We start from the raw sequence: 23,154 nt of genomic DNA, 5'->3' as shown, positions 1-23,154 counted from the left end.
ATTCGATCTGCAACCTCAGTGTAACTGTTTAAATTTCGGCTTAACACACACTTACATTCTATAGCTTATGAATGACCTATATTTCATGTTGACAATATCTGTGTATTTTTTGTTATTGCAACATCTGTTAAAGCCTGGTCATTCTGGAAGAGGGATTACCGCATGTAATAATAATAATAATAATAATAATTTCCTTTGTATTGTCATTCTTTGTAACAATGTACACAGAACGAAATGTCGATACACCTGACCCGTTGTAGCGAGCCGATGCAGCCGCAGTGCGGTCCCTTCTCAAGGTTTCTTCATTTTGCTCATGTTGAGGTTTTTGAGTTTTTCCTTGCCCTCATGTAGGTTTTAGATCAGGGTATGGTGTAGAAATAGTCTATAGTTTGCAATAATATGTGGGCCGTGTAGCCCTTTGAGACTCCTTGTGATTAAGGCCTATACAAATAAACATGACTTGATTTGACATATGTTTAGGTAGGTAGGTTTGGGTAGGTGGTTGGGATTTGGCTGGTTCTATTCAGTGGGTAGCTGTACGTAGGTTTCGGTATTTGGTTGGTTTTTGGTTGTTGTTGGTTAGGTAGTTCGATAGGTAGGTAGGTTTACGTAGGTGGGTGGGTTTTGTTTTTGGTTGGTTGAGTAAATAGGAAAGTGTAAGTTGGTTTAGGTGGGTGGTTGGTTAGGTCAGTGATTTTCAACCAATGTCCCGCGACACACTAGTGTGCCGTAAGAGATCATCAGGTGTGCCGTGAGAAATTATCCAATGTCACTTTTTAAAATTTAATAAAACATTTATGAATCATTTTCTGCAAGTATTATGTCATTGACAAGTGTCTGTGCTGTAAAAAACTGGGGGCATTATAAATTATATTGTAATTAAACATACTGTTCAGTGTCATTTTATAACATTTTTGGTTAGTGGTGTGCCGCATAATGTAAAAAACATGCCCTGGCTCAAAAAAGGTTGAAAAACACTGGGTTAGGTAGGTAGGTACAGGTAGGTGTAGGCAGGTTTAGTTAGGTGGGTTTTGGTTGCTTTATGTAGGTTTAGATAGGTAGGTTTAGTTAGGTGTGCTGGGTTTGGTGGGTTAGGTTGGGAGGTGTGTTTGTTAAGTAGATACAGTGCCTAGAGAAAGTAATTATATAAAATTTGAGAGGGCATAAAACCACTGCAAACATACCAAAACCTGGCCTTCCCTCTAAACCACAGGTGTCAAACAGGCGGCCCGCGGGCCAGATCAGGCCCGCTAAGGGATTGAATTCGGCCCGCGAGACAACACTCAGAGAAGCGCAAGAGAAAACCAAGCTGCAGGTTGAAATATGTCAACTTGATGTTGCCAAAGCCAGGTGCCTCTCACAAAGACACTGTACTTGTATTTCTCTCGCTTTCTCTCTCTTTCCCTCTTTCTCTTTTTCTCTCTCTCTCTCTTTCTCTCTCTACCCCCACCCCTTTTCTCCCACTCTGTCTCTTTCACTCTCTGTGTCTCTCTTTTTCTCTTCCTTTGTTGCTCTTTGTCTCTTTCTCTCTTCATACCCTTTGCGCTTTCTTTTCTCTTTTCTCTCACGACTTTTTATCTCTTTTGTTTCTCACGCTCTCTCCCTCTCTCTCTTTTTCTTTCTTTGTCCCGCCCTCTCTCCTTTTCCCTCCCTTTTACTCTTTTTTTTTCTCTTTTTCTTTCTCTTTAATCTACTAGTCCGGCCCCCGACAGAATGTTTGTTTTATCGTGTGGCCCCCCAGTTAAAATGAGTTTGACACCCCTGCTCTAAACCTTCAGCCGAAACAAGAAGAAAACAAATCAGAGCTTCAACCAAGAGGCCCAAGATCATATTGGATGACCTGGAGGCATACACAGATGAGGTGGGACAATCCGTGCATTGGATAACTATTAGTCACACGCTGCACAATTCTGCCCTTTATGGAATAGTGACAAGAAGAACGCCCCTTCTGAAAGAATACCATAAAAATTCCCATTTGGCATTTGCAAGAAGCCACATGGAAATACAAATAACATGTGGGACAAGTTGCTCTGGTCAAATAAAACCAAAATTGAACTTTTTAGGCTGAATGCAGAGCATTACATTCGGCTAAAGGTACACTGCACATTACCCTGAAAACACCATCTCCGCTGTGAAACAGGGCTGTGCCATTATCACGGGTTTGCTTTGTTTCAGCAGGGAATAGGAATATCGTGAGAGTTGATGGGAAAATGAATGGAGTCAAATACAGGGCGATTCGGGATGAAAGTCTACAAGAGACTTGAGAATCGGGCACAGCTTCACCTTCCAACAAGGCAACAATCCTAAACATAAAAAAAATCTGCAATGGAATGGTTTAAAACTAACAATATAAAGATGTTAGAATGGCCAAGCCAAAGTCCAGACTTCAATCTTAAAAAGCATTTGTTGAAAAATCTAAAAATTGCTGTGCACAAACAATTACCATAAAACCTCAAGGTATTAGAGCCTTTTTGTAACGATGAATGGGCAACTATTTCGGTTTCAAGATGTTCAAAAAATATAGAGATATACCAAAAAAGACTTGTGCCTGTGATTGTTGGACAAAGTATTAACTCAAAAGGAGCAATATTTTTGCAACGCCTACTTTTCAATGATTGATTTGTCAGCAACATTTTAAGTGTTAAATAGATTTGGTTGCTTTTCATGATTGTGTCACACATGTTGTTGATTTCTTTAAAAAATATTTTGAGTTTTTTATCCATATGTTTGAAGCCTGAAATAATGTGATATGTCTAAAAGTTAATAGGGGATCAAGGCACACTAAATAGTGAAGAGGGAGGTGTTTTTTCCCTCCACATGTTCATTTAAATCTGAATTATAAGACGACAGGGCTGGCGAATCAAGAGATGGAGATAAGCAGTTCCGTTGAGGTTCATATTACAGAATATTTCAGGCTAAAATGTGGTACATAACAATGGCTGTAAAATTCATAGGCACCAGTCAAGATAGCCGCCAATAACTTCTATACTGGGAGGGCGGTACATGAGTAAGAAGGGCGGGTGGGGGAGTGGCTTCTTGCGGTGTGTGGGTTTATGGTGAGCGGATAGGTGGGAAGGTATTTAGGTATACAGGAAGTTAGATAGAACATATATATTTGCCAATTTAGCTGCTCCCATGTTTTTTTTTTTATGTAAAAGCAACAAACAATTTACTCCATTATTTATTTCAAACTGGACAGGGTTTTGGGGTATTACAGTGTACAGTATCAATTGTTACTCTACTCATTTGTTCAATGACCAAGATGGTACCTTTACTTTCCCACTCAAGTGATTAAAAATGCCATTAATCTGTTCCAGGCACCACAAAACACCTCATTGTCTTTTTCTGTGTTTGTTGGTGTTGCAGTCTATAAAATGGTGCAACATGGCTCGCATTGTTGAAAAAAGAGGGAATTGCAGTGTATTCATTTTTCACAATATTTTCCACATGGTTTGCTGTAAATTATAAAAATGACTTTTTTGATTGATTAATTGATTGATTATCATTGGATCTTTTTGTCCGCAGTACTCCAGAGATTCTGTGAAACAAAAAGAGTATCAAGTTATCGGTTGCCAGGGAATGCATCCTTTTGTTGAGTTCTTTCATGTTTACATACTTGAAGCTGATGGTGTTCGCTAAGCAGTCGGTCATATTCCTTGGCCAGACCTTTGGCCTGCTTGCTCATGGCCTGCACTTCAGCTTGGGACTTGAACACAGCTCCATACAAAAGCAGAGATTCAAATGAGTCACACCACTCTTGTGTTTCATTTTTAAACATATTGTCTTTGGATGTTATTGTTTGTGTTTAGTTAATTGATCAAAAAAACACAACGGAGGCTATTTTTTTCAAATTGCTGAGGAAATATTATTGGTAGCCACAATTCAAAAAAGTACTTTGTGTGCTGGACTGTGTGTGAACAATCTCTTTTTTTTCTGATGAAAAATCAGACAGAACCAAGAATTTCCAAATGTTTTTTTTGAAGAAAACTACTTTTGAAGTCTGTACTTTGTTATCTTTAAAAATTCAAGCATCTCAAGTTAAGAATCAACTCCGAGATGTCGTATCCATCTCTGGGAAGGCTTATTTGCCAGTGGCCTTTGACTAAAAACAACATCAGTCCTTTTTTGCTCCAAGGCAACCAATGAAACTCTGCTTTAGAAAACTAATGAGCCTGATGAGGGTTAATCAAATCCTAAGCTTTACTTGTGATTGAAAAAAAGAAGCAGATTTTCCCGCTCAATGTTTTTGCTTTTACTCAAGTATTTGTGCAGGATGATAGTACTTTAACCACCTCTTGAAAACGCTAACGTGACTGCTCACCTTCCTTTGTTGTCTTCAGCTGACCTGACAAGCTTTGAACTTCAAGTTTCAGTTGCTGATTCTTTTCTGAAATGACTTTATCTTCATTTAAGAGAGCCTACGGGAACAGTTAAAGAATTTACCACTTTAAAAAATCCTAATGTAAAATTAAATGATCAGACTGTGACTTCCTCTGACTTTTTGGAGAGCACGATTGTCTTCTTGATGCTGTTTTGCAGCTATGCTAGCATTCTCCATCTGCGCCTGAAGACCTACGTTATCCTCCGCAGCAGAAGCCACCTGCTTGAGCAAAATGATGACCCGGCGCATGACACTGGAACATGAAATATACAGATGGACTATAGAGCAAGACTGACTTATTGAAAGAAGTATACCACAACTTTATTCACTGGCTGCTACTATTTTGCTCATTAGCTACAGCACTGTGTATTGCAGAGCTTAAAGTTAATGTGCCGCTCTGTGAGAGTAAAGCTAGGTCCTCAAAATATAAAGGATTTCCAACTAACAAAGCTTAAAAACTGGAGTTAAGCAGATTTAACTAGAATAGAGCCGAGTTTTAAAGGGAATATATAAAACTCACAGCCATAGGAAGAGAGAGAAGCCAGAGATGTAAAGGTTCCTCTGAGCTCTGAAGAGCCTCATGTGAAGGTGGTCGAAGAGATTGGAGTTGACTGTAGCCTCTTGCATGGGTTCCGGGTTTGAGTACTTGTGCACTTCTCGAGCAGCATCTGAAGGTTGCACAAATGGTAATAATATGTAAATCCTACTCACTATAGTCGAAGTTTCACTGCAGGTTTCAACTTGTTACTTGGATATTTCTCCACTATGCATGTTCCACCAACAAGCTTGTATTTTCCTTGAATTTGATGATAATTTTTTAGATTGGTGGTGTGGCACACATTTTTCGCAGAAGCTGCAATTACTCTTCCAACCAGAAGTGGCAGTCACAGGTGAAAAGTGATGGTAGGGTAGGGTAGGGTAGGGTAGGGTAGGGTAGGGTAGGATCGGATCGGATCGGATCGGATCGAATAGGATAGGGCAGGACAGATCAGGACAGGATAGGACAGGATAGGACAGGATAGGACAGGACACAATAGGATACAGCAGTCATATTGATTACACAGTAGTGCACATTATTACTACATGATTGGACTTAAAAGATACAAAGAAAAAAACAATATGAGGATAGATAGGTCATGTTTACAATGTAGTTGACATAGACTGGCCTGAATTGTACAGAAAACAGTGTGATTTCATTAGCAGAAACATTGTGTTAAGGCATCTAATTATTTAAAAAAAAACGACAACAATTGGTGTGAAAAATTAACAAGCAAAAAGTACAGCAAACAAGTCAAGTAAGATCATGTTTATTTGCATAGCTCTTGACACAAGAAGTCTCAAGTAAAGGGAGTAAGGGTAAAGCTTCACAACAAAACTAAATACTTAAGTTTATGGAGGGGAAAATAATGAATTAGTAGTGACGGTTTGCTCACCGAGAAAAAGAACAATGAGAACCATGATAATGGTGAAGAAGCACTTCCTCCAGTACGGGGATAACCACTTCCAAATGTTCCAACTGAAAATAAAGCGCCATCTACAGAGACAACATGTACAGTACTGATTTTTTTTTTTGTACCACTCTACAAAATGTACCGTATTTTCCGCACTATAGGGCGCACCGGGCTATAGGGCGCACCCCCAAAAAATAGTTTTTGGTCCTACATCTTCCATACATAAGGCGCACCGGATTATAAGGCGCTACAATGGGAACGTCGACAAAACAGTCAGATGGTTCAGTCCAACTTATTACCCCCTTAACATTCCCAAAGCTTGCAAAGAAGAAAATACGTGTCAAGAACACGTGCGGATGCGGTGTCCGTACGATGTCACTCAAATGCATCGTTCCATCATTCGGAAGGTTAAAGTCTTGGGATTCAAGAAATGCCAACCATTCCTAAGTTTCTATTTTCTTTTTCACTCACAACTTTACTGTGCATATGACGATAAACACTTGGAATTGAGTTGAATTTAAAAATAGACACTCCATTCCATCCATTATCTGCACCGCTTATCACAGAAACATCGAGTTCAGTCTGAAACAAGATACAGGGAAAATATATAGCCGGAGTAGCTCACCGAAGTCGTTGTGTTCGATAATAATGCGCAGCCATGGTCCTCTTATATCCGTGAGTTTAGTAAATCCAGGAAAATAAAATATTTACAAATACAGAATAGTAAAAAAAATGCTTTCTGTATGCCGTCAACCACGTGCTATACACATTCATCTTTTTCGGCCAATTGCAGGCTTTGTTTTGCCGGTTCAGCCTATGCCAGCCTGTAAATGATAAAAAGGATCCGCCCCTTGACCTCCGAATAACTTTAGCCAATAGTGATCGATTCAAATGATGATTGACACATTGGTTAGGAAATGAAACGCCGGTAAATAAATGCCAGCATACACCGCGGACGACTTCGCCTTCGGGAGAAAATCTAGTCGGCGGCTGCTTGCCTTAGCTGCAATAATATTGATCCGTATATAAGGCGCACTGTATTATAAGGCGCATGGTCAGCTTTTGAAAAAAATGAAGACTTTTAGGTGCACCTTATAGTGCGGAAAATACGGTACATCTTTTATAGTCAAACAAGGGTCAAAGACTGGAGCCCCACAGTACACTCTTTTTGGAACTTCGGAATCACTGCAACACAATTGACAACGTTTACACCACAGCATACTCAAATTATATACTCTACCTCTGTGCTGATATGAATGGGGCACACAGAATGACATTGACGACTATCTCTGCATATAGAAAGAAAGCCACGGCCGTCCACTGAAGAGTCATTCTCGCCTGTTTTGTAAATGATAGATGAGACTTCAGGGAAACTTGTCTATTGGGATCAAGAAAAGAGGACAGGGTGAGGGGAATCCGATTTCCAACCAAATGGGTATATGTCAATTTACAAAAAAGAAAGCATTTAATGTTGGGCTTTGATGATAATATGTTGAGGAAATTTTGCGTGTTTTAATTGATTATACACGAAAAAAATTGCACATACTGTTTATTCATGCTTCAGGTGTAATTTACCCTGCTGACGTACTCAATGAGATGGTTGAAGACCGTGTTACTTTACACTTCCTTAAAAACGTCTTTAGAAAAACCATCAACATATGTGGCCTTGCTTATTTGGTCTCCGCAATAACGAAGGTATGCAAAGTTGCATTTAAATTTTGGGGGATGTATCCATGTGCCATTTACATAGAGTATTTTTTTTTAAAGTGATATTTCAATGGGTTTATTAAAAATTATATTTTTGTATATTTTTACACTTTAATGTTAATTTGTTTTCGGGGTGATTTGTTTTACTTTGATTTCTCGGAGTTGATCAATTTTATTACCTACTTTCATGACGGTTTTATTCTTTCCATATTCTTGTTTAACTAGTGTATCCGTCACGATTACCCATTGCCCTCACCTGTGCCCGCTCGTTTGGCGCCAGCTTCTGCTCGTTGTCTGATCGGTTCCCCTTCTATTTAAACTCAACACTTCCATTTACTCCTTGTCAGTCCGTCAGCGAACTTCCTCACATGCAAGGCAAGCACTATTTGACTCTGGCTCCCGTCCTTACCTGTGTCCTGCTCATCTGCCCCTGGCTTCCCGATCGTCTCCGGCTCCATAATTTTTTTCTTCCTTCGACCACGCTTCGATCTTTCACCTCGGCTACTCGACCCATGTTTGCCCACCGACCACGCTCGGATCTCCCGTCCCGGCTACTGGACTCGCTTCTGCCCATCGACCATGCTCCGATCGCCCGCCCCGGCTACTCGACCCATGTTTGCCCATCAACCACGTTCCGATCGCCCGCCCTGGCTACTCGACTCGTTTCTGCCCATCGACCACGCTCCGATCGCCCGTCCGGGGTACTCAACTCGTTCTCGCCTTCCGACCACGCTCCGATCCCATGAGCTCCCTGCTCCCCCTCCCCAGCGATCGCCGGATTGCTGGCGCTTGCTTTCCCATACCTTACTTCTCAGCTTCCGCAATAAAGTTTTTTTGTGAACGTTACGCGTTTGGGGTTACCATCTGTTCTGGTTTTAACAGTATCAAAGCTTTTAATCAGAACACACACCTTAATGGCTAACCTTTTTTTTCTTATTTGTATAGTCCACTTCTTGATCCAGGGCCACACTCAAAAGATTCTCAGATATGTCAGCTATTCGTACTTTTTGAAAAGACATCAATAATTTTACATAACTGAATACTGTGGTATTAATCATCAATTTTAGAAAATATATAGACTTACTCATTTTTTAAAATCATGATAGAACGTCTAAAATCGCTCACAGATTGACTCTTAGAGGATCATGCACGATACCTCCAGAAAAAAATATAGCAATATTATGTAGCAGAATAGCTGGTGTCATTCGTAGCAAAAATGAAAAGGGGTTTTCCGGCCTTTTCTATTTATAGCCCCACTCATTTGTATTAAATGAAATTATTTTACTCCTTTCAAAAACACGGACAGAACAAAACCTTTCATTGAAACAATGCATGCTAAAGCTATGTAGGATTGAGACTTACCAAATATTGTGTAATCGGAGTGTCTAGAAAAGTCCATACACGCACACGCTCACCAATGCAAACTCAACAGCTGCATGGGTGGCGCACAAGCAGTCTCACATGTCAATCTCTAAGGAGCACAATGCAGTTTCCCTCAAAGCATTTTACCATTGGCCAAATGACAGTTTTCTGAAATGTGTATCCACAGCAGGTGTCCTTTTTTGTGTGGCCAGATGGTCGTATACTTTTAGGAATATTTTGAGTATTTTTTTCTCATTTTTGTATGTTGATAGTGATAATTTAAAAAAAAAAGTTCTAGAAGCATTTGTGCTATTAGGGTTTAGAATCCTCTTACAGTTTTAGCAGTAAACAAAACAATGACATTTTAGCCAGGTAAGCAACAACTCTATCAAGACATCAGTTTGTATGGTTTAATTCTGTTGTGCAGTGATTTGAAATGTCACACGTGGCCGTAGGTTGAATTACTCTGAGTTAAACGTAGAACATTGTATTGTTCGGTGTAATTAATATGTTTTTTTAATTCAGGCGAAAACAATTCGCAAATCGGCAACAGACATTTTGTACTCTTGAGTTTAGTTTTTCCCCCCATCAAGTTAAGTGAGTATTCTGGGGGTTTGGAAGTATGAATGGTAAACTGTAAAGGAAAAAGGAAAAAAAACGACGTTTTGAACTGTAAAATACGTTAAAAATGGATAACAGAATAGAAGAAAATCGGTTAGCGGACAAGTTGGCGAATAGGGCACTGGGTGCACATAGGGTTACAATGCGTGTGAGTATTAGTAGAGCGGAAGTTAATTAATAGATTTGACAGAGAGCACTAAGCCACGCCCACCATAGTTACGGTATCACACACAGAGAAAATAGAACGGCTGAAACAACAGCGAGCGACTCTTTTGTTGCTATTCCTGATAGCATAGCTGTATCACTTCTTCCTTGTTATGCAAACTTATCTCAAAAGACAGTAGAAAAGGGTCTTAATTATTATACACAGAGTTGTATTCATGGCATTACGGTGTACAAGGGTTGGAGGCAAAATGCTGACGATCTATGAAGAAGTCAGAAGCCCCATACCAACTACACATAGAAATAGATTCAGATTCTTGAGAGATAATTACATATAGAGGATATACAAATAGTAACCCAGCACATCAAATCACAAAACGAGTGGTGCAATCTCCACCGGTTCAGAGTCTCCGATGAGGAACATATATGGAAACTTCACAAGCCTCACAAACTTGATACACCGGATCACGAACTGCAAATCCTATCCATACGATATTTTACAAGTTTTACATTAATTATGAAACACCGCCTTCGCTTGTACTAGTCATATGTTAACTAGATATGCTAACGAGGGTGCAGTGATATACTCATGGGGAAAACATGCAAACTCCATGGGAGGAGGCTGCAGTTGTTGGACTAGAATCCTGAACCTCCACACCGTGGTGCTGCGTGCTAACCGCCGTGCTGCCGTGCCGCCTACAGCAGGCTATTATTATACATTAATTTCATTTTTTTGACCCAAACGTTGTTGTTTTCGACATTTCCTTATCATTAACTTTGCTGAGACGCATCACAATCAACAAAAACTGCATTTTGGCCAAATTACTCAATAATTCACTCCAATTAAACACAGCATTTTTAGGCTAATCTGTTTTCGTAACTCTCAAACGGTTTGTTGTACTAACTGCTTTACAAAGATGCTCAATTCCGATGTTTTGGGTGAAATACAATTGTCACGCATGCACACAAGGGAACGCGCAATGCACAGATCAGAGGGCGACACATGAATAGGATTCAATGCGATGTTAGGAAGGCAAGGGTTGATGGTGAATGCAAAAGAGAGGAGACTGTGTTGTAACGATTAAGGATTGGACACACACCTTAAACAAAGCTTTGAAATTGAAAAACGTGTCACTGGATTCTATGAGGAGTGTCAAAGGGAAGAGTCAGCGGAGCATTTAATAATGGACTGCATCAAGTACAACGTTCAGAGGGTAGAGCTGGTGGAAGAAGAAGTCATGGTTTCAGGACCAGAACGGAATCAGGACCCAATTGCATAACGTTTACCACAAGCTTTGTTGAAAGAAAGCGCCCACGATCCGGTGTTCGCTGGACGCGGGAGGCAAGACGCTTTTGCACTCGGACTGTGATCGGAACACAGAAGTGGATCTTTCGTAGCGAGCGATGGCGGTGTCAGGGATGGAAAAACTGGTCGGTAGCCGGGACTGGGAGAGCAAAGCGTGGTCGTGGTTGGAAACGAGTCGTAAGCCAGGACGGGAGAGTAGACGTGGCCGGGATCAAAACAGGTCATAGCCGGAGACAAACTGGAGCAAAAACGGGACAGGCAAGAGTCAGGGTCGAAAAAGGCTTGCCTTGTATAAACAGAGGTTCGCAGACGGACTGACAACTGGGGATTGACAGGACTGGGTTTAAATAGGGAGAGGGAGCCAATCAGAGCCCGCAGCGAGCGGGCACAGGTGATTCACATCGGTAATCATGACACATGGACTTTTACATTAAAATATTGCTGGACTCGGACAATGGCCCCCAACGGAGGATTCTTTTACATTTTTTGAGGAAGAAAAAAAACAAAACACTGTCCCTTTAACTACAGCAGAATGTTTTTGTCTGAGCTTTTTTTTTGTGGAGGACCCCATGTGGCCCAACCTCACATGGATCCTAGCTTAAGTGGCCCCAACACAATTGTCTTTGAGAACCCTGGTTTGTATTAATAAGATAAAATGATAAGTCTTAACGAGAAAAAAAGAGACTAATCTTTTGGTCTGTGCAACCCTATGAGACTCCTTGTGATAAAGGGCCATACAAATGATCATGACTTGTGGAATGATGACGATGATATGGGGATAGGGGGCGGCAATGCACCTTAGAAATGAATCCCAACCGCCGTTAACCCCCAAGAAGAAGATAAAATACCCTTCACGGAAGTAGATTGGAACATTTTATAGACACACATGGATCTTTTGAATATCGATACAATAACAACTTTATAAACATGGACGACGAATGGGAAGATGAGGTATGTGAAAATATCAATGCTTATAAATATTTCTGCATCGTTTTTATGGTTTATTTACGAAACAGTCGATTATGCACATTTAAGCAACATGTTTTGTACTGAGCAGTCTTTCGATGATTTTTATTTGGGTTATACTAATCTCTTGAGCTTCAATTAATTGAATGATCTGTCAAATATGTAGACAAATGTATGATCAAATTGTATATTCTACATGTGTGCAGGAGCAGCTTGTTGTTGTCGAACTCTCTGGAATCATAAATAACGATTCTATGCTCAAGGGTTTGAGTACTTGCAATATATTGGTAAAACATTTGATTGCTATTGTTTTCATAAAAAAATCTGTGGTCCATTACTACGTTTATTTAAAACAGCAATTATTTGTTTTCCAAAAGGATATTGACAGTGAGCAGCCAATGATGCAAGTTGGACAATATATGTTTGCTGGAGAATATGAAGGTAAGACAAAATCGAAGTGGGGCAGACAACTCGGAGTGACGGAGAATATGCAAACCAATTGACAGGAAAATAACCCTGCGCATGTTGTTTACTTTAAGTTCAGAAGCTATAAACGCAATATGAATATATATATATAGGCACCACCAAATGATTGTATCGCTATGGCTAATGAAACGAGTCAAGTTCTTGTTTTTTGTCTACCTAAACTGGATCCTACTGATTCTTTTCCTTTCCTTAGACGCCCTTGGAACATGTGTTATTTTTGAGGAGGGACCATCCAAAGGTACAGTCTCCTTGCCATGTGTCTTCTCTTCAATTCGAACTGACACTTTTGTATCTGCATTTCTACAGGAAAAGAAGGCAATGTACAGGAGCTTAAGTACAAGTGTCACACGATGAAGAAACTCAAAATGCAGCGGGTATTCCTCAGCAAGAAGAAAGAAGGCCAAAATGATGAAAGTAAGAATTAGCATTTATTTGTGATAAAATTACCCAATTTGGCCTGAAAATTACCATTTTAGTTTCTACAGATATAATATCTTATATTGATTTGGGGAGCTTTTTGTTTTGTCCAGGTGAAGAAGGCGAACAGCACAGTGACACAGAACAGGAGGAAGTGGCTTCAGATAAAGGAGGAGTTGAAGTTGTCGACGATCATGCAAATTAAAGAATAATGTATAAAACAAAAGGTAACACTGAGATAATGAAATATCAGGCACAGTATGCTGCAAGAGTCAAAGGTTCAATTATGGGCCTGAAGTGTTCTTATCAGAATAACTTGGTGTTTATGTTTGCGATTTGTGTTTAATTTCTCACTTTACATGTTCAAAACTGGACTTAAGTGACTTAAAGAGCGCTATGTAAATGCAGACCATTTACTGTATTTATTCAGGCAGATATTTCAATCATGCATTTTGTATTGTCATTATTATGTTTTTTTTAACAACGTTTCATGTGTCTTGGCTCTTGTTATTTTTATTATTTTTTCATTGCAAGAGTTTGAAACTGTAAATATCTGCAAATTACTTGCATGCCATGCACTCGCACATACACATAAAAACGCTGTAATAAATATATTTTTACAGATATGGATAACCATCTTATTTTAAGTATTTTTAGGTTTTTTTGTGTGTGTGTTATGTATTAGAATTGAATTGTTTTTTTTTCTAATATATTTTGTATCTAACTAGAGTCAAAATGTCTACTCTTCCATGGAGAAAGATTGATACAAATAATATACCGTATTAATATCCAGTATTTGGTATACTGTATATATCAGGGTTCACGCAGATTCTTTAAAATTTTTAAAAGGCATTGAATTCTTGATTCTAAAAAAGGCCTTAATTGGCATAAAATGTCTTAAATCGAATTTTCGAGAGTCTTACATATGTGAAAACAGTAATAAGATTGATATTTGTTTAAATTGAATTAATATAGTAACATTTAACAATTGTCTTTTCTTATAATTTACTTTGGTGGCAAACATGGCGTGACCACGATGTTGGAGCTATCAAAACGGTGATGTGGTTTCTGTCAGACGCACGGTTTAGGTCTGCCCACAATACAAATAGCAACTTGGGACAGAGACAATTAATTTCGACCACGGAAAAGTGTACATTAAAATTTTCGCGGTGGCTAAAAGACGTACGAGGCCTAATGTATTGTGTGCACGAAATAGTTGTTTTTTTGTGCTTTTCATTTGTTATTTTTTGACAACTTGGTCCTAAATTTGACTTCAAAAGGCATTAGTTTTGGGATTAGCCTTTGTTTCTAGTCATGCTTTTGTGACTCAATGAAAAAAAGAAAAATACATGTTTTAAGTTTGTTTGCTAAAAATAAATATGTTACTTCGAACGATCGACGCATAAGATGAAAATTACTTTTGAATGAAAGAAAAACGTTGCCATTGTGGACGTGGCGGTTTTCGGCCAATCCAATCACCAAAGTTGGCGGGATGTGGACCAATGAGTGCGCGACATGGCATCTGCGTCTTCGCAACCCGATTGGCCAGTCGGCGCTCGGCCACCGGAAGTACACGGGTGTGTATCCTGGAGTCGAGGCGGCGGCCACATCGACGAAGTTGCCACGGTGTAGCGGTAAGTCTTCCTAAAACGAAATCGGACTTAAAACGTAAAAGCCGGATTCAAACGCTCATTGTATATTATGACCAGATGAGTTTAACGTAAAACGTTGCAAGCCATGTTACAAAATGTTGCTCAAAGCTACTCCGGCAAGCGTAGCATCAAGTACATAAAGATAATATATATTTCCTAGTTTCCACCTGGTTAAAATAAGATCAATGCAATCGTCGCCCATTGTGTAGAAAGAAACAGTTATCGTTTGCTGCTGTCAATGTTAATTCTAAAAGATGCAAAAATGTCACATGCAAGATTCCCTTGATCAAAGGTATGTGATTAGTATATATGTGTACGTACCTCAGGTGGTAAAACTATCATAGCATTTTGCACGATCTAACAAACTTTGAATTTAAACCCAGAAAGTTGAAACTTTATCCAACTCAAAACCATCCTCTTCCTGTCATCCTTTTGGAATGACATCATTTTTGTTATGTCAGGAAGAAATGTATGCAACCCCCCCCCCCCCCCCCCCCCCAATGATGCTCTCATTGTGAAATGTATTTTCTTATCACTCACAATGCACACTTAAAATATTTGTCACCTTTGTGACAAAGCTCAAAACAAGCTTCAAATTGTTTTTTTTTAATCGTCGTTGTCTTTGCATTTCTTGTTCAACTCTAAGACATTCCTTGTATGTTTTCCACACTTGGTCAACCAGGAGTTTCAGATTGCGAAAATATGGCTCATTGTGCTCATCAACCCTGACTATTGACGATTAATTTTTCGAGTTTGTCTCCCTGCAAGTTTATGAAGCAAGGGCGTAGTTTTGGCATAGACAGGAAACAAGTCCCCACAAATATCGAACAATCATTGTTTTGTCCCCACCAAAATTATGTGATCACTTAAAAGAAGCTTTACGTTCCCACTGATGCTTAGACGAATTTTATACCCTTGACATGAAGCCATACAAATCTCTCACATTTATCACTCTCTTCCGATCACCAATGTATTTGACACAATTCATTGTTTTACTCTCTTCAGGTCTAAGGAAGGTGACTGCTTCTGTATCCAAAGAATGGAGTTTCGGCCGTTTTTAATGTGCTTTGCCCTCTGCGTGGTGTACGCCACCAGCAAGCCCATGGAGAAGAAAGACCGCGTTCACCATGATGAGCCGCTCACCAACCTGGAGCATGACGACAATGAGAACTTTGAATACGACCATGAGGCTTTCCTGGGCCAGGAGGAGGCTAAAACTTTCGATCAGCTCACCCCTGAGGAAAGCAAGGAACGACTTGGGTAAGTGTTCCTGCCATGGTGACTGTACGACATAATAACGAAGAAACCGAGAAATTTCATTTGAGTGAGTAGAATTTATGTAATTAAAGGCTTTTTTGCAATTGTTTCACAATAAAACAAAACTTATTGTGTGCAAATTGGAACAACAATTTAAGATATGCTAATTCCCTGTTTAAACATTTAAGACATTTCCCCCATTAAAAAGCACAAATGGCTTACTCTGCTAATGCAACTTTTCGTCACAGATTTCCCTTTTCAGCAGTGAGCTACAATCATGTAAATGGTCTGCATTTATATAGCGCTTTTCAAGTCAATGAAGACCTCCCAAAGCACTTTACAATGTGCTTCACACTTAAGCCTTTTACACATTAACTAACCCATAGCAGTGTCAGCCATGCAAGGCAACTACCTGCTATCATCATCGAAAACGAATCTCCTTAGCTTCTGTGGAAAATAAAACTGATGTATTCTTCTTTTTAACATTAAACATCACCTTCGCTTGGTAATAACCTCGTTGAGAAAGCTTTGCCGAAAAACAGAAACAAAAATAAGTTATGAAAAATCTTTTGCCCTGTTCAATTTGTATTGAGCTTGCTCTTTTTAATGTATATTTTTGTTGGGTTTTTAACTTAGCAACTAGTGCAAACAAGAAAGAGAGAATGGCATAAAGGAAGTATATCTAGAGAGAACTACATGTTGGAGGTGCTATTGCTTTCAGTCACGATCACATATTTGCATGATGATGATATTGAATTTTGGACTCTTTTCCACAATCCTCAAGACGGCAAATCATCTTGGGAGAGGAACAGACTGAATATCTCACACAATGTAACAGTTTGCGAACTAAGACTGTCAAACTACCGTATTTTCCGCACTATAAGGCGCACCTAAAAGCCTTTATTTTTTTCAAAAGCTGACCATGCGCCTTATAATACAGTGCGCCTTATATATGGATCAATATTAAGTCGCAAAGTCTTGCAACTAAAGCAAGCAGCCGCCGACTAGATTTTCCCCCGAAGGCGAAGTCGTCCACGGTGTATGCTGGGATTTATATACCGGCGTTTCATTTCCTAACCAATGTGTCAATCATCATTTGAATCAGTCACTATTGGCTAAAGTTATTCGGAGGTAAAGGGGGCGGATCCTTTTGATCATTTACAGGCTCGCATAGGCTAAAGGGGCGAAACAAAGCCTGCAATTGGCCGAAAAAGATGAATGTGAATCACATGTTGGGTTGCACTACGGCATAGAGAAAACATGTTTTACTATTCTGTATTTGTAAATATTTTACTCCCCTGGATTTACTACTCTCACGGTTGTTAGAAGACCATGGTTAGGTATCATTAATGATCGTGAAGGCTGCTAGAGAACTTAGGTGAGCTATGCGGATTTATATTTTCCCGGTATCTTGTTTTAGAACGATCTTGTTGTTTCTGAGATGAGTCTATTTTTAAACTAAATTCAATTCAAAGTGTTTATTGTCATATGCACAGTAAAGAACCCCGTTTCCCTGCACAATAAAATTCTTACTTTGCTGTCCACACAGTTGCCAGCAAAAAATAAAATGGAAATTAAGAAATGGTTGTTTGGTGATATCGTATGGACACCGCATCCGCACGTGTCCGCGACACGTATTTGCTTCTTTGCACGCTTTCGGGATGTTAAGGGGGTAATAAGTTTGACTGAACTATCTGACTGTTTTTTCGAGGTTCCCATTGTAGCGCCTTATATTCCGGTGCGCCTTATGTATGGAAAATATAGGACCAAAAACTATTTTTTGGGGGTGCGCCCTATAACCCGGTGTGCCTTATAGTGCGTAAAATACGGTACTTTAAGTTATCGCTGCAGTGCGAAATTGTTATTAACAACCGTTACTATGTTGTTATTTATGACAATAAAGTCAACTCTAATAGTGTAAGCATGTAAACATTTCCCAAAGTCTGGTTAGCAGCTACCGAAAACGTAGGTGAAGAAGGGACAAACGTGGGAACTCTGCATAAACTATGGCTACACATTGTTTGCCTGATGTTTGACGAGAATAACTCAGCGTCAAAACAGCATTTTTTTTTATATCTTTTAAATACATTTTAATGCCAACTTGGCTGAAATATTATCAAATATTAAACTTTTTATTCCTCCGATTTCTTTTTGTGTTGTCGTCAGAATGCTGGTGGAGCGGATAGATGAAGACAAGGACGGCTTTGTGACACCGGAGGAGATGAAGAAGTGGATCAAGCACGCGCAGAAGCGGTGGATCTACGAGGATGTTGATCGTCAGTGGAAGACTCACGACCTCGACGGGGACAACATGGTATCGTGGGAGGAATACAAGAACGCAACGTACGGATACATTCTCGGTAAGTACTTTTGTACACGCTTTAAAAGTCCGCTGCAAAATGGCCGATGCTCAATGGTATGCCGGTTTATACAGATGACCCCGAACCCGATCAACCCGACGATGGCTTCAGCTACAGCCAGATGATGGCGCGCGATGAGAGGAGGTTCAAGATGGCAGACCAGAACGGCGACAAGTTGGCTAATAAAGAGGAGTTCACTGCCTTCATTCACCCCGAGGAGTTTGACCACATGAAAGACATTGTGGTGATTGTGAGTGACAGTAACACAGTCCATGGACTACAGCATTGTGACAATGGCTGCTTGTTTATATTGCGCTTTTTTTCTCTGTAGGAAACTATGGAGGACATTGACAAGAATGGAGATGGTTTAATTAATCTAGAAGAGTACATTGGTACGTTTTTGTTCTGTTTTGTATTTTAAGCTCAAAAACACAACTTCTGATGCCTAAAAATGAAATACTTATTGCCAGAAAATGTGGTAAAGATCCCCTAAAATCTGTAAAAATGTCTTAACCCGTGTGCAAAGGAGCATCAGCAAGTAATAAAATCAGTTTTCTGGCATAGTTATAAGCAATAAATAGCAACACAGTAATAATCCCTCATTTCGAAATCGGCTAAGTAGAAACATTTATTTACTTATCAAATTTTCTACTATAACTTGAAATCAAAGAGCAAACCCTACTTGGGGGCTCAAGCATTCGTTTAACACATAAAAGTACTGTGAAATGAAATGATCTGCATTTATATAGCGCTTTTCAAGTCAATGACTTTCAGTGTCTTACCCAAGGACACTTCGACATGTAACATGGACAAGCCGGGATTCGAACTGGGATCCCTTAATCCTAAAACGATCGCTCTACCTCCTGAGCTACTGCCGCCCAATACTGTCAAATTTATCATTTTTAAAAATAATCTTGCTGCTATACTATGTTGCACTATACAGACGCTGCCCGACTTACAAACGAGTTAGGTTCCAGAAGATCGTTCTTAAGTTGAATTTGTTCGTAAGTTGCTTCAGTGCTATATTTTGTATGTTTAAGACTTGTATAAGTAACCTTTTTTTTTTTTTTTTTACAAAAAAACATTTCATAAAATAATATGCTCTATAAAGATAAATTAAGTGAGGTTTAACTTACTTTTGGGGGATGCGCTTCAAGAGGTCCAGCTCCATGGTAAAAAGTGGCCTAAAAAAGCGTTCCAACCTTTTTCTCAACCGCATCAAGCTTTTTTATTCCACTTCCATTTCAAAAGAAACGGCTCACCTCTTCTTTACACTTTACACCAGGGGTGTCGAACTCAATTTACCTCGGGGGCCACAGGATAGAACAAACATTCTCTTGGGGGCCGGACTAGTAGATTAGAAAGAAAGAAAGAAATAAGACAAAGCGAAGGAGAGAAAAAGAGGGTGGGACAAAGAAAGAGAGAAAGGGAGAGAGAGAGAAAGAGAGAAAAAAGAGAGAGAGAGAACGTGAAACGTGAGAAACAAGAGATAAAGACAAATAATGAGAGAGCGGGAAAGAAAGAGAGAGAAAGAAAGATATCCAAAGAGAAATAGAAAGAGAGAAGGAGAGGAAAAAAGGAGAGAAAGAGATCATGGGAGAAGGAGAGAATGCGAAAGCAAGAGAGAGTGAAAGAGACAAGAGAGACACAGAAAGTGAAAGAGAGAGACAGTGAGAGAGACAAAGGGAGGGAAAAAAAAGAGTGAGATAGAGAGAGAGAGAGAGAGTGAGAGAAATACAAGTCCACCGTCTTTGTGAGAGGCACCTGGCTTTGGCAACATCAAGTGGACATATTTCAACCTGCTCGTTTTCCTCTTGCGCTTCTCTGAGCGTTGTCTCGCGGGCCGGATTCAATCCCTTAGTGGGCCTGATCTGGCCCCCGGGCCGCATGTTTGACACCCCTGCTTTACACCAACCATATTGAATGGATGCACGAGATATCAAACAATAAAAATTTCCCAAGTTCTTAACACGGTAGAGATAGCATAGACATACTATAGACAGTACATAATGTTTACACACAAACCAGGAAGAGGAAGCGGATTTTTTTTAACTTCTGGGTGGACGCAGGGTGACCTCTCACAGCGCCACACGCCGGTAGCGGCGGAGAGGAGCACTACAGTACTGTCCCGTACTTGGAAAAATGTGAACAATACAAAATCGAACTTACAGCAATGTCCGGATATTTTTCGACATCCCGAAAAAAATGTATGTTTCTACCGTTTTTTGTAACTCGAATGGTCGTAAGAAGGGGAGTGTCTGTAGTGTTAAATTATTTCAGAGCACTATCTTCACTTCAGATGATGATTTTGTCGCCATCTTGTGGATGTTATTTGGAAAACACAAATGTGGCATAATAATGCTTTTACCTTCTTTTAGCATGTCAAGAAGTCTAACATTATTGGAAATTGAATGCATCTTTCGATACCTTTCGGTGCTTTTGTAGGTCCAGTGCATTTTCTTGATATAACGACTTTTGAGAAACTTGAAATTGAAAAAGAAATAATCTTGAGTAATGTAGGTTCATCAAGCTGTTTGTGTACAACATGAATCCCAACGTTATTAAAAAGGTTGGGGCCACTGTTTAGCCAATCAAAAGGCAGAGCGCAAAGCGCGATGGAAACCCGGTAATAACCACGATACAGCGAGTGATTACTGTATAACCTGATGATAGATTTTAAGAGACATAATTTTTAATCCAGGGAAAAGATACACCGGTTGGTTAAATTAACCAGGCTTGTGTTTAACTTCACAGGAGACATGTACAACCAAGAGGGTGCAGCAGAGCCCGAATGGGTGAAGACCGAGAGGGAGCAGTTCAGCGAGTTCCGGGACAAAAACAAGGACGGACAGATGGACAAAGAGGAGACGCGTGATTGGATCTTGCCAAATGACTATGACCACGCTGAGGCTGAAGCCAAGCACCTGGTCTACGAGTCTGACGCTGACAAAGTAAGCCTTAAGATATATTATTTTCCTTTTTAATTCCTTATCTCTGATCACAGTAGCCACCAAAACAAATATCCTTTTCGTGTCATCTCATCACCAGGACGGACGACTGACCAAGGCTGAAATCGTGGACAAGTACGACCTGTTTGTGGGCAGCCAGGCCACCGACTTCGGAGAAGCCCTAACTCGGCATGACGAGTTCTAAATTTGTTGCCGTCCACAAAGACTTTTTGTCCACTATGCCTCCTCCTCTATCCGGTGGACTTTTGTTTTTTTTTACATGTATACGTACACTATGAGGTCATCTAATTTATTCAATTTATTGAATGTTTGTCATGCACACAAATGCACACTTGTTTTGCAAAGCATATTTTTTTGGTCCTGTTCGAACATTTTTTTTTAATCGTGACATAAAAGTTATGTTTGCAACATGCAGGACAGTTTGGCTGCTTTTACCTTCGTGTTATTTTTGCAATGCACTGGACATTAACCTTCCCTGACGGTTTAATGACAGACTACAAAAATGGCTTTGTGCTATATTGTTTTTGTTGAAGGTATATACATTTTTGGACAGATTGAGCTGTCCTCGATTTTTGTTTGTGTGTAAAACACATTTTTTGGGATTTGATGTCCATTTTTGGCATTCATATAAATAGGTTAAATGTGCCAAGATAAAATCAAACGACAAGCCTTTCTCCATTGCATGAAGAAAAATACTATAAATATCTTTGCTTATGTTATCACCATCACCTAGAACCACTGTCAAATATTTTTGTCATACTAACAGTCGAGTTTTGCTTTTAATTTCATGAATTTAAAAAAAACATTTTTGTAGAGACTTTACTGTAAATAACTTTTTGATCTGAGAACTGAGCTTACGATCAAGTTGTTTTTGGAGATTGAGAACATTTGAATAAAAAAAACAAAGTAAAGATTATTTGAGCAAGCCAAGTCGTTTGTTTTGCTGTAGGTGACTTTTCTGCTGTATGGAATTTCAGGACGAGGGTGTGTTATTGGGCAGCACGGCGGCGCAGTGGTTAGCGCTTGTGCGGCACAGTTCTGAGGTCATGAGATTCAACCTCCTGTGTGGAGTTTGCATGTTCTCCCCGTTCTTGCGTGGGTTTCTTCCAGGCACCCCTGTTTCCTCCCACGTTCCAAAAAAAAAATGCATAAAAGGTGAATCGGCCAGTCCAAATTGTCTCCAAGTGTGAATGAGCGAGCGAGTTGTCTGTGTCTCTTTGCCCTGCGACTGGCTGGCAACCAGTTCAGGGTGTCCCCTGCGCACTGCCCGGAGATGGCTGGGATGGGCTCCAGCACCCTCGCGACCCTACTGAGGATAAGCGGTGCAGATAATGGATGGATGTGCGTTATTGTCGCAACCATTAGCAAGTGCTATTAAATATAATGGGAAAAAAAAATGGGCCGTTATTTAAACGAAATTCCACAGGCGGAGCCTTATTTGTTGAGTAAAAATGATCCTTAAGTTTCTCAAGCTCATATATTTTCTGACCCCCTTTGGCATCTGTAATGTCATTTTCATTGACATAGCCAAATAAACCACCCAATGTGATGGTCAATGTACGCTATTTCTATTTCACTAATAAAATATCTTTACGCTAGTTGGGTAACGCATTTGGGACATCAACCTATTGATTATAGATAAAGTGGCATTGCTTTGGGAAGTCACTAAAATAGATGAACAAATGGACCAAGAGCTGTCAGTCTAATAGCTTTTGTAACAAAAACATTGTTGCAAAGGAGTGCATACAAATAAATAGGCCGGTAAATTAGTTTAGCATTAGCAGCACCCATGCTAGGTGATCTATAATCCGAAAAAGGGAAATACAAAAAAAGCTTTATCCGCATGGCAAAGTTTATTTTTTCACTGTGGTGCCACCTCTTACACCAACCAAACCTGTATGCCAGAGAACGTATTAAGTTAATCTGCTAGAGTTTAGACGACAGTGAAAAGTACATTGGTAGTCACCTGATTTGTTCACATAACAGTTGAGAAACAAAGTTATTCTTCAATTTAAGACAGTCAAATCGGCTATGCCGCTATGGAATCAAATGGCATC

General features: G+C 39.7%; 3 protein-coding genes across 3 annotated transcripts; 2 read left to right on the top strand and 1 right to left on the bottom strand.

The window, feature by feature from the left end:
* Window positions 1–3,298: 3,298 nt before the first annotated feature.
* LOC148362781 (B-cell receptor-associated protein 29-like) lies at window positions 3,299–8,988 on the bottom strand. The gene is made up of 8 exons (XM_088339328.1): window positions 8,902–8,988; window positions 7,073–7,210; window positions 5,815–5,915; window positions 4,902–5,049; window positions 4,499–4,634; window positions 4,322–4,418; window positions 3,617–3,717; window positions 3,299–3,538 (listed from the first exon to the last, which is right to left on the bottom strand). Exons 2-8 carry the CDS (start codon window positions 7,162–7,164, stop codon window positions 3,503–3,505), a joined length of 711 nt encoding a protein of 236 aa, XP_088195454.1. The 5' UTR covers window positions 7,165–7,210; window positions 8,902–8,988; the 3' UTR covers window positions 3,299–3,502.
* A 2,788-nt stretch (window positions 8,989–11,776) lies between these two features.
* gtf3c6 (general transcription factor IIIC, polypeptide 6, alpha) lies at window positions 11,777–13,485 on the top strand. The gene is made up of 6 exons (XM_088339327.1): window positions 11,777–11,941; window positions 12,163–12,243; window positions 12,334–12,397; window positions 12,636–12,680; window positions 12,749–12,856; window positions 12,973–13,485. The coding sequence occupies exons 1-6, from the start codon at window positions 11,918–11,920 to the stop codon at window positions 13,062–13,064; spliced, it is 414 nt and encodes a 137-aa protein (XP_088195453.1). The 5' UTR covers window positions 11,777–11,917; the 3' UTR covers window positions 13,065–13,485.
* Window positions 13,486–14,333: 848 nt separating this feature from the next.
* calub (calumenin b) lies at window positions 14,334–22,013 on the top strand. Its single transcript, XM_088340332.1, has 7 exons — window positions 14,334–14,493; window positions 15,517–15,771; window positions 17,935–18,128; window positions 18,203–18,378; window positions 18,460–18,520; window positions 20,883–21,079; window positions 21,177–22,013. The coding sequence occupies exons 2-7, from the start codon at window positions 15,551–15,553 to the stop codon at window positions 21,279–21,281; spliced, it is 954 nt and encodes a 317-aa protein (XP_088196458.1). The 5' UTR covers window positions 14,334–14,493; window positions 15,517–15,550; the 3' UTR covers window positions 21,282–22,013.
* Window positions 22,014–23,154: the final 1,141 nt, after the last annotated feature.

Source organism: Urocampus carinirostris, chromosome 7 (genome assembly GCF_059441175.1).
Source record: "Urocampus carinirostris isolate Australia breed hairy pipefish chromosome 7, RoL_Ucar_1.0, whole genome shotgun sequence".
NCBI lineage: Eukaryota > Metazoa > Chordata > Actinopteri > Syngnathiformes > Syngnathidae > Urocampus > Urocampus carinirostris.
The sequence above is the reverse complement of the archived record's forward strand: the minus strand, read 5'-3'. Positions and strand labels throughout refer to the sequence as shown.

Coding starts and splice junctions, on each gene's coding strand:
- LOC148362781 (XM_088339328.1), bottom strand. CDS start 7,164: ATGACTCTTCAGTGGACGGCCGTGGCTTTCTTTCTATATGCAGAGATA. Junction 5,916..7,072: donor CCATTCATATCAGCACAGAG/GTAGAGTATATA, acceptor TTGTCTCTGTAG/ATGGCGCTTTATTTTCAGTT. Junction 4,635..4,901: donor TTCTCTCTCTTCCTATGGCT/GTGAGTTTTATA, acceptor TTCATGTTCCAG/TGTCATGCGCCGGGTCATCA.
- gtf3c6 (XM_088339327.1), top strand. CDS start 11,918: ATGGACGACGAATGGGAAGATGAG. Junction 12,398..12,635: donor GTTTGCTGGAGAATATGAAG/GTAAGACAAAAT, acceptor TCCTTTCCTTAG/ACGCCCTTGGAACATGTGTT. Junction 12,681..12,748: donor TGAGGAGGGACCATCCAAAG/GTACAGTCTCCT, acceptor GCATTTCTACAG/GAAAAGAAGGCAATGTACAG.
- calub (XM_088340332.1), top strand. CDS start 15,551: ATGGAGTTTCGGCCGTTTTTAATGTGCTTTGCCCTCTGCGTGGTGTAC. Junction 15,772..17,934: donor GAAAGCAAGGAACGACTTGG/GTAAGTGTTCCT, acceptor TGTTGTCGTCAG/AATGCTGGTGGAGCGGATAG. Junction 18,129..18,202: donor AACGTACGGATACATTCTCG/GTAAGTACTTTT, acceptor CGGTTTATACAG/ATGACCCCGAACCCGATCAA.